The sequence below is a fragment of the Canis aureus genome, chromosome 11, assembly GCF_053574225.1.
Source record: "Canis aureus isolate CA01 chromosome 11, VMU_Caureus_v.1.0, whole genome shotgun sequence".
NCBI lineage: Eukaryota > Metazoa > Chordata > Mammalia > Carnivora > Canidae > Canis > Canis aureus.
In genome coordinates, this window is record NC_135621.1 from 19,533,677 (window position 1) to 19,543,206 (window position 9,530).

The 9,530-nt window shown below is 65.9% G+C and overlaps 2 protein-coding genes across 5 annotated transcripts; both read right to left on the reverse strand.

The window, feature by feature from the left end:
* Window positions 1–1,818: 1,818 nt before the first annotated feature.
* MIOX (myo-inositol oxygenase) lies at window positions 1,819–6,210 on the reverse strand. 3 transcript variants are annotated; one of them, XM_077914001.1, is made up of 10 exons: window positions 6,075–6,210; window positions 3,612–3,692; window positions 3,363–3,443; window positions 3,084–3,246; window positions 2,866–2,933; window positions 2,638–2,747; window positions 2,493–2,560; window positions 2,342–2,391; window positions 2,148–2,260; window positions 1,819–2,060 (listed from the first exon to the last, which is right to left on the reverse strand). In XM_077914001.1, exons 2-10 carry the CDS (start codon window positions 3,657–3,659, stop codon window positions 1,952–1,954), a joined length of 810 nt encoding a protein of 269 aa, XP_077770127.1. In that variant the 5' UTR covers window positions 3,660–3,692; window positions 6,075–6,210; the 3' UTR covers window positions 1,819–1,951. The 3 variants fall into 3 exon arrangements, with proteins under 3 accessions (XP_077770127.1, XP_077770126.1, XP_077770128.1); XM_077914000.1 differs by lacking the exon at window positions 6,075–6,210 and adding an exon at window positions 4,159–4,237; XM_077914002.1 differs by lacking the exon at window positions 6,075–6,210 and adding an exon at window positions 4,159–4,219 and having other exon boundaries at window positions 2,148–2,197.
* A 195-nt stretch (window positions 6,211–6,405) lies between these two features.
* Window positions 6,406–9,520, reverse strand: ADM2 (adrenomedullin 2). Of its 2 annotated transcripts, XM_077914004.1 has the most exons (3): window positions 8,320–8,863; window positions 8,078–8,198; window positions 6,406–7,485 (listed from the first exon to the last, which is right to left on the reverse strand). In XM_077914004.1, exons 2-3 carry the CDS (start codon window positions 8,185–8,187, stop codon window positions 7,167–7,169), a joined length of 429 nt encoding a protein of 142 aa, XP_077770130.1. In that variant the 5' UTR covers window positions 8,188–8,198; window positions 8,320–8,863; the 3' UTR covers window positions 6,406–7,166. The 2 variants fall into 2 exon arrangements, with proteins under 2 accessions (XP_077770130.1, XP_077770129.1); XM_077914003.1 differs by lacking the exon at window positions 8,078–8,198 and having other exon boundaries at window positions 7,165–7,485; window positions 8,320–9,520.
* Window positions 9,521–9,530: the final 10 nt, after the last annotated feature.

Consider the following 9,530-nt stretch of genomic DNA (forward strand, 5'->3'; position numbering starts at 1 on the left):
GCCAGCCCCCTCAGAGCGGGCAGAGGGGCCTCGGCTCACCCTCCACGGCCCTTCCCCCGGATCCGTACTTCTGGCCTCCACAGTGGCCCCCAGCACCCCGTGAAGCAGCTCTAGGGAGGGACCACCCCTCAGCCCCGTGTACCTGCCCAGCCTCAGCCCACCGGCTGGGAGGGAGTGTGGAGGGGCTGCCCATGGAGGAAGCAAGTTTCCAGAAGGAAGGACAAGTGACCTGGAAGACGGAGCAGGGCAGGGGGGCGGCGGGGGCATGGGCAGGTGAGCACTGAACACTGAGTCTGTGAATATGAAAGGGCCGGGGACCCCTTGGACGGTGCCTGGACCCCCTAGGGGCCTCTGTGTAAGATGCTCCTTGTTTAAGTGCTCTCTACACCCAGTGGGAGGGGGGCTCACACTCACGGCCCCAAGACTACGAGCCACAGGAGCCACACGCTCTATGAGAGCCAGCCCAGCGCCCCCAAACTTTTAAGGTTCTAGCAGCAAATGCAAAGATCTGCTTGCCTTGAGACTGCCCCTGTGGACGCTCCCTCGCTTCTTGAACCTGCTGCCCACCAACCCAGAGCCGCCAGACTCCTCCGGGTGTCCCCACCCTCTGAGTGGGGAAGGGAAGCTCCCAGGGCGCTTGAGAACAGCACCCCCAAAACACATCCTCATCAAATCCCTGGAACTTGTGAATGTAATGCCTTAAAAAAGGCATCCTGCAGATGTGACCAAGGTCAGGATCCTGGGATGAGGGGATCCCCCTGGGTCACGCAGACGGGTCCTGAGGGAGCGGGCCACACGCGGGGCACCAGCGCGGGCGGATTGTCCCTGGAGCCTGTGCGGGATGGCAGCCCTGCCGAGCACTTGCCACCATCTCAGCCTCTGGCTGCCGCGACTCAGGAGAATCAGGTTTTGTTTCAAGCTGCCAAATTTGCGGTAATTTGTCACAGAAACGCATGGACCTAACACAGCCTGTCCTGTCGCAGCAGCGGGCAGAGCAGACCCTCCTGAAGCTCTACCCCAACCCTGGCGGCGGCGGTGACTCCTGGGCCACAGCCCCAATAGGCCAAAATCCGCACACTTTCCCACCGAATCGGAGCACTGCCCGCCTCCAGGGCGCTGAGCCGAGGCCCGCAGACACGGACCACGGGGCACTGCTCTCCGTTGGGGAGCCCGTCGGGGAGCCGGGGGGCCGCGCCCTGACCAGGCGACCGCCTCTCGGGCTCTAATCCAAGTGCGGTGGCTTCCAGAACACAGGCACCTGCGGCCTCCAGGCCCTCCTGCGCCCACCCGCCGGGGCCCAATCTCAGGGCGCCTCTTGGGGATACCAGTGAACGGGGCCACCCAGAACCTCGGACTCCGTGGGGACGCCGCCAGCAAAACACCAACAGAGGGAAAGTCCCTGAGACAAGGATCCACTTTCTTCCGAGAAATGAGCTGCTGGGAGGGAGGGAGGGAGGGAGGGAGGGAGCCAGCACCAGCCCTGGGGCGGGGGCGAAACCTGAAACCGCTCGCAGAGGAGGCTTGGCCGCCCCCGGGCCGGGCGGGGGGTGGGGGCGGGGGAATCCTTTCGCCTGCCTTCACTGCCCTTGACCGCTCCTCCCACCACGAGGTTCTCCATAACCTGTTTTTCTAGCTACCGAATGTTTTGCTTCACCTTGTTTTCTTAAGGACACTGGGCCCAGAGCGCTTGCCAACGTCGCCAAGGTGAGGATGGGCAGGCAAACCCAGGAAGTGACCCCGGAGCTGGAAGGGCGAGCAGCAGGGCCGGGGGGCGGCGGGGGCGGCGGGATCCCCGCGGCGTGGAACCCACACTCTCGAGATGCTGCAATGTCTTTATTGGCAGTGAGCAGAGCGGTCAGGCGGGGGGCGCTGGCCGTGGGTGTGCAGGTGGAGCGGGGCACTGGGCAGGCCTGGGCGGGGTGAGGGCGGGGGTGGGAGCGGCGCAGGCTGGTCACCAGCTCAGGACCCCGGGGCAGTACTTGTCGATGAGGCCCTGGTAATAGGGCCGCAGCGTGGCCACGTCTGGCAGCTCGGGACACTTGGTGTACAGGTCAAATTTGCTGCGGCAGGAGGGGGATGGTGTGGTGAGGAGGCCCCCCGGGCTCCCAGGCCCTCCTCCCGCCCCCACCCCCCAGGGCTGGCCCTACCTAAACTCCTGCACCCAGGGGAGCATGGCCAGGTCGAGCTCACTGCACAGCTGCCGGTAGTCGCCGCCCGTGTGCCAAGGGTAGAAGGAGTGGAAGCGGATCATGTAGAAGGCCTGAGGGCAGGAGCACCGCACTCGGGGCATGCTCTCAGGCGGGGGCAGGCCGGCTGACCACCCCCCTACACTCCCACCTACCTCCGGGGGAAGAGCGAATTTGTTGAACTTCATCACCTGGTACATGTACTCTGTGGGAGACAGGGGGTCACCATCGGGCGCCCAGAGCCAGGCCCCAGGGTCCCATCTGGCCCCCCCCCCACCACCACCACCGGCCCACCAGCAGCCTCACCGTCGTGGCCCCAGGACATGAGGACATTCTCCAGCCCGCAGTGAGGCTGGTACATGCCGAGCTCGGTGCTGCAGGGAGAGAGAAGGGGGTGAGGGGCTCGGGAGCCCGTGGGACAGGGGGACCAGCGGCTGGGGGTGGGGGGCACCTGTATCGAGGATCCTGGAGGTCTGGGTTGTCCTGGAAGGTAGATTCACGGAAAACCACAGAGGCCTGCGGCTGGCAGCCAACGGGGAAGGTGTCTCCAACGACGGCCCACTGGGGACATGCAGCCGTGGAGGGGGTGACTGGCCTGCCCCCCCTCCCCGGCCCGGCAGGTTCCAGAGCCCGAAGCCCGGGCTGCCCCAGCATCACCCGGCCACCCCCCTGCCCTTACCTGCGGCTCCCCTGCCAGAACCAGGACCTTCCCCAGGTCATGCAGCAGCCCCACGAGGTGGAACCAGTCTGGGAGGGACAGGGACAGAGCCGGCTAGAGTGGGTGGGAGACGAGGGCCGGGGAGGGGTGGCCTGGGGCTCAAGGGTGAGGCCAGGAAAGGGCACAGACCCCTCTTCCCACCCACCCCACCTCGGGGGCGGGGGAGGAGGGAGACACACCCTTGTCAGGGTGGGCTTTCCGGATCCCCTCTGCCGTCTGGAAGGCATGGTAGGAATTGGGGAAGTCCACATCCGGGTCCGACTCGTCCACCAGCTCATCCAGCATGTCCACAGCCTCCAGGACAGTCATCTTCTTGTAGGAGAAGCCCCCAAACTGGATGTGCTAGGGCCGGAAGGGGGGGCAGCATGGCCATGGGCTCGGCTGGGTCAGACCCAGGCCCCGTCCAGCCATCCCACTGGGGGCCGCGGGGATGGGCAGCCCAGGAAGCTGCCAAGTACCTTCTTCCTGACGAAGTCCACCGTCTGATAGGTGTGCATGAGCTTGTAGGTGGCGAAGACCCGGTCCAGGAGCGGGCCAGCCTGCAAGCCAGAGGGGCCGCCAGGAGGCTCGCGGGGCCCCGACCGGCATAGCCGGGGCCGCTGCTCCAGCCTCCCTGGCTGGGGCCCCCCGGTGTGCAAAGGGGCAGGTGCTGCCCCCCCCAGGGAAGATGGGGTGGGGGGCGGGCCCGGCCCGGGGAGCGTCCTTACCTCGTAGTTTCGGAAGCTGCCCTTGTCTTTGGCTTTCTCTGGGTCCATGTCTGGCCTGTAGACCAGGGAAGGGTCTGGGCCCTGGTTGGGTGGAGGATTAAACCCATTTCGCGGGGATGCCGGCCCCACGGGGAAGTGAGGACGTCCCCCTGGGGACACCGGAGCCTGACAGGGGTCAGCAGCGAGGAGGCTGGGGCACGGCGGGGCACGGACCCTCCAGAGCGCACGCACCACCAGAGACAAGCTGGCTCAGGGGGTCAGCCAGATGCCCAATCGGGGTGACGCCGGGGTGTGCAGGATGCTGAGTGGGAGCGCCTGGCACCAGCCCCCAGCATCTTGTCCTCAGGACCCAGGTCTGCAGGGGGCCCAGGGGTGGGGCTTCTGACCCTTGCCCCTGCTAAGCCTAAACCAGCAGAGGAAGACAGAGGGAGGGAGCCCTTTGAACGGGGCCAGCGGACTGGCGGGAACCAGCGGGGACAGGGTGGGGGCAGCCGCTCCTTCCCACGAGGGACACCGGCTGAGTCTCCTCTGGGCCTGGCGTACTCACCACAGCCACCTTCATCTCGAGGGAGCAGCTGGCAGTGGGGAGAGGCTCGCAGGCCGTGCCCCTATATATGCCCACAGGTTACATAAGGGACCAGCCGCCACCTTGCCCTTTGGCCTTGGCCCTTGGTAATGAGTGACCATCCACCGTCCTCCTGGCCTCGGGAGTTAATGTGTCAGCACAGGAGCAGCTCCCAGCGCCCCGGCCCCGACCCCCCTCCCTGACTTCAGCTCCCTGAGACACCTACCTGATTGGGACTTGGAGGCTGCAGCGTGTGTCCCCCAGCCTCTAGCTCTCCCCCTCTCCTTCCTGCCCCTCCCTGCTCGCCCCTCCCCTCTCCTCCCCACCCACAGCAGGCCCCTCCCAACAGGTGTGCAGACCCCAGGCCCCACCCATCAGCCTCAGGCTTCCCGGATTCCACGTAGGGCAGGGGCTTTTAGGAAAAGTTATTCTGAGCCTCGCTAAATGAAGGTGAAAGACTTTATTCACGACTATTGCAACAGGGGAGAGAGAATCCAGCCGGGCCGCTGCCAGGAAGCAGAGTGAGGTCCGTGGACGGGAAGTCATTAGGGGCAGATACCGAGGAGGGGGGATCCTTGCTAACACTGGGTGAGGCCCTGTGGAGCAGCCTGGCTGCCACTGGGTCAAGAGGGCGCCCTGTGTCTGGATTTGGAGGTGAGGGCTCCGTCGGGGTCAGGGCAGAGCATGGAACAGGCCGGGGCGGGCACACGCAGCTGGGACCTGACATTCTCCGAGGGAAGGAGGCTGACTGGGAGCAGAACCAGTCCTTGTGGTATGTCAGGAAGACGGCGGGTGGGGGGGGCGGTCAGAGTATGGTCAGGGCAGAGAGGCGGCAGGGGGACGCAGGGCAGTGACTGACCCGGCATGTAGGCCGGAGCCCCTACTCAGCTTTACTAGGCGAGAAGGCTGGGGGGCTGCTCCTGGCTGTGCTGACAAGCTGGGGAGCACGGGGACCCCTTCAAAGTGCCACCTGTTGTCCTAATACATGGGGAGTCATTGGGTGTTGTTTGCTTCGCTCCCAAGGAGGTAGTTTCCCTGGGTCTCCTCCTACTGTGGCTGTGGCCGTGGGGAGGGGGCTGTTCACTGGTGCCTCCTGCAGCCGGGCAAGCGTTGGCTGAGGAAGGGTGGGGGCCCCGAGGAGGGGACTGAGCTGTCACCCCAAAGCAGGTGGTGGCTTAGAGTAGAAGGAATCAACGACCAGCCGACTGTCTGGGGCGATGGGGAGAGGCAGACAGACGGCTGCTGGGGCCCTGGGGCCGCTTGGGGGCTGTCGCGACCAGTCTGGGTGGGCACCAAGTCAGTGCCCCAAGTGGCCGGGAGCTCGGGGGCCAGGTGGACAGCAGGTCCGATGCTGTGACCACGTGTCACGGTGCAGGGATGCTTGGAGCTCAACAGTCTGTCACCTGCAACCTTGTGGAGAGCCTCAGCAAGGACAGGGTGTCCTGGGGGCTGGCCGCTCTGACCCTGGAGGAGGGGCACTCTACACGGAGAATGAGCGTGCACGGGGCCCAGGACTGGGTGCTGGGTGGGGGTGGGAGTGGGAGTGGGGCACCTGGCCACATGGTGCTCCTCACTCTCTGGGTTTGACTCTCCTAGACCGCTCCTCTTCCTGGCTCCCCCTCCCACCTCCTCACTGCCCTGCTGACACCCTGCGGTGACCACAGGCCCCTGGCCCCTCTGCCCACGGTCACTCACACCAGTTCCAGCCTCTTAGCTGCTTTTCAGGGGCCTCCCTGCCACCCCATGGATGTGGGGTCCTGGCACTGCCAGCACCTGGCCATCCTCAGATCTCTGCTCACCAGGCAGCCTTTCCCACGCCAACTGTGACTGTCCTCGCCTGAGCTCAGGAAGCAGCCTCACCTGTCCCCACGGGGTCTAAGGGAGGGCAGGAGCCTTACCTGGCCAGGCGGGTCCCCAGCTAGAAGAGCAGACACTGGGTGGGAGCCCAGATGGGCTTCTCCAGAAGACTCCCGTGCCGGGGACCCCACGGGTGGACGCTGCGCTGGCAGGAGGAGCTCACCTGACCTCCGTGGCCGTGGCTTCTGCTCCTCGACTGGGGTAGTGATAGTGCTGACCTCACGGGTGGTGGAGATGTTGGCGGAGGAGCACTGTTATCACTGTTTGCCATGAACGAGGCACCACCTTTCTGGAGGCTGGGCTGTGCCTTGTGTGGCTGGGGTGGGGGGCACAGTCCCCAGGGACGCCCCGCATGGGAGGACCCACCTGGGGTGGACACACAGAACTGGCCCGAGAGCTCGTTCTAACTTTTAAAGGACCATCTGCCTCCCTGACTCTCCATAAGCCTGCCGCCTCCGTGGATCCCCAGGCGGGGCAGGGTGGGCTCACAGAGACTGGGAGGCCTGAGGTGCCCCCACCCTCGCTTGGCATCCAGCCACTTGAGGTGGTGGTGGCTGTGATGTCATTGACCTGTTTGGGCTGGGAGATCTTGCTCCCGCCCCCTGTGCCCCCTCCCAGGCTCCCCTGTGTTGCCTGGAGATCCAGGGAGGGGTCCCCATTTGGACCCTGACCTCAGCCTCCAGAGTTGGCGACTGGAGCAACAGTTCCCGGCATGGCCTGCCCTTCCTCATGCCGGCCCCGGGGATGGGGACCACCGTGGGGTCCCCTTGCCTGCTGCCCTCACAGACTCAAGGGCACGGGGGTGGGAAGGCTGGGGCCCCGGGACAGGCCAAGCAGGGCTCAGTCTGATGGGGTCAGGCCCAGTGGGGAGGGCCGGGTGTGCCTGCTTGGCCCCGGCCTCCCCATGTCTTGGGGAGGCCGGGCCCCCAAAGCCCTTTCGGGAGCCCAGACTGCTTGCGGACCTGCTTGGGCTGCAGTGCTAGCCACAGAACCTGGTGGGTGTGGGGTAGGGCAGGGAGCACCTCGGGGGTTGCCAGCTCTTCAGGGGACTGCTGTTTGCAGGAGGTCCGGGGGGCCGGGTGGGGGCTCCGGGATCAAGGTGCAGCATCCCGGCTGGGACGGGCCGCTCTGCCTCAGCCGTAGCTGTAGGGGCTGCTGGGATCCATGGGGGCTGCGTTCCGTGGGCCGGCTGACCCCACCAGCTGCCACAGGCGGTGGCTGAGGTTCTGGACCTGGCAGGTGCCCAGCACACAGCCCACCCGCAGGAGCTGGGCTCGGGACCTGCGGGGGCCCCGGCGTCGGTGGGCGCCGTCCCGGAGAGGCTGACCCGTGGCAGGGGCTCGGCTGGTGCGCCGTGGAGGCTGGAGGGCCTGCTGTAGCTTCCAGGCCACAGGCCGAGGCGCAGGGGATCGAGGCTTCAGGCTGCTGGAAGGGGCACGGGCTGGGGGCTCCCTGCGGTGGGGGGGGAGGAAGGAAACCTGGTGGCCCAACCTTTCAGGGACCCCCTCAAGCCCAGCCACTCTCCCTTCCACAGAGGCATGGGGTCACCGGCAGGGGAAGCCCAGTTTCCCCAGAGCCCTGGAGTGCTGCCAGGGGAAGCCCACGGCGCCTTCTGAGCCCTGGGCTTGGGTCCTGGCCCTCAGCCACCTCGGCAGCCCAGGTCCCACGTCCATTCACCTGAACCTCCCCGGGCAAAGGGCGCCACTGGCCCCCGTGGGTCACTATGCTCGCAGCCCACATGCTCCCCCTTCCCCTGGGTGGGAGAGGTGGGCAGTCCTGGGCATCCCTCCACCTCCCTCTCCTGGCTGACCTCTCCTTGAGGGGATGGCTCTACCAACAGGGGGGTGGGGGATGGGGGAAGTGTCCTTGGGGGGAGACAAAGGAGGAGGGGCCGCTTGCCCCCCCTCAGGATTTGAAGGCCTACATGGGCCCTTGATTTAGGAGGAAAGCCCTAGCAGTAGGTGGAGGGGGCCCCAGTGCTGGGGAATGTTGGGGGGATGCCTCACCGTGGGCCACAGCGTGGGCAGCTGTGAACCCCGCTCACCTTGGGGGGGCAGGCTGCTGGCTCCCGCCCAGGCTGCGGGACAGGGCGCCCGGGAGCAGCAGGTAGAGGAGGCTGATGCAACCGAGGGTGCCAGTCAGGAGCCAGGCCATGGCGGGCGGGGCTGCGGGGAGGGAGCCAGGCAGGTGTGAGGACCGGGGCCCTCACCTGCAGCCAGCCCTCTCCCAGCACACTGGGAAGCCCTGGTGGTCAGGGGCACAGGCCTGGGGCAGGCAAGCTCATACCTACGTCTGTCCGTCTGCAGGCCAGCAGGTCTCAGGGGAGAAGCGGCGGCGGGCTGGGCCAGGAGCCTCCTTAGTCCGGTGCGGCCTGCGCTAGGTCGGGGTCCCGCTAGGGGACTGACCTCAGCACCTCCAGAGCTAAATAGTCCTTCCAGGAGGAGGCGGAGCCGGATGCCCCAGCCGGGCGGGAGCCCGCCCTCCTGCTCCCTACTCCGGCCCAGCCCGGTAGCGTGGAGGGAGCTGTCACAGGGCAGCCCGCTGGGAGCCCCCCCCAACCCTCGGGCCCTAGCGGCTCCCAGCCGCACGCCCCACCTCTGGCGCCTTCCGGGGGCCGGGGGAATGTTCCAGGCTGAGGGGGCAGGTATTGGGGGTGCGTTGGCCAGGCTGGTCCCTCCCCCAGGTGTCTGCCCCATGAGTGGCCTGGGCGGGTCTGGCGGTAAAGCCCGCAGGCTAGCTGCTCAGCTCCTCACTACGGTGATCCAGAGACCCTTCCCCCAGGGCCCCATCTCTGCCCTCTCTTCCCCGAGACTGAGGGATCATGAGGACTTTCTGAGAAATTTAAGTAAAAAGTGAGAGCCCTCAATTACCATCCACCACGATCTTTCCAGGCGGGCACCCCCTCCTGACTTGCTCTTGTGCAGCATATCTCACCTGGGGCAGGTGGAGGGTGTGTGTGTGTGCATCGTACCTGGGGCAGGTGAAGGGGTGTGTGCATCGCACCTGGGGGAGGTGGAGGGGATGTGTATCTCACCTATGGCAGGTGGAGGAGCATGTGTATCTCACCTGGGGCAGGTGGAGGGGGGTGTGCATCACACCTGCACACTGGAGTAAAAACATGTGAAGACAGAGACCTCCGCTCTCCCTGTGCATGGCCCCACCCCAACACACACGTGTTCTGTAACTTCTAAATTGATCTTTTACTTATGAGCAATTAGGCGATTTCCAGTCTTTCCAAGAGCAAGAACCTTTCCGTGTGCGCTCAGAGAAGCGGGGACTTTCCTAGAAGTGGAAATCCCGGTTGGGGTGGACGGGTACAGTGGACAGAGCGCCAAGTGGCCCGCGGAGCCCTTGCCAGCCCACGCCCAACGGTATGGGCTTGGTGTCAGTGGTCCCTCGGGGCTTGGGGATCTGCGCGGGGACAGCTCTGCATCCACCCATGTTTCTTCTGCCACCTTGCGGCCCTGTCAGCACGGGGGACCTGCCCGCTCTCTGTT

Bases quoted from the DNA above. Each gene is read 5' to 3' on its own strand.
- MIOX (XM_077914000.1), bottom strand. The intron at 2,748-2,865 runs GTAAGGGCAGGG...GCATGTCCCCAG, and splicing joins TTCTGGCAGGGGAGCCGCAG to TGGGCCGTCGTTGGAGACAC. The intron at 2,061-2,147 runs GTAGGGCCAGCC...CTCCTGCCGCAG, and splicing joins CCCTGGGTGCAGGAGTTTAG to CAAATTTGACCTGTACACCA.
- ADM2 (XM_077914003.1), bottom strand. From the start codon at position 8,729: ATGGGGCAGACACCTGGGGGAGGGACCAGCCTGGCCAACGCACCCCCA. The intron at 7,486-8,319 runs GTATGAGCTTGC...CCCCCACCGCAG, and splicing joins CTGCAGACGGACAGACGTAG to GGAGCCCCCAGCCCGTGCCC.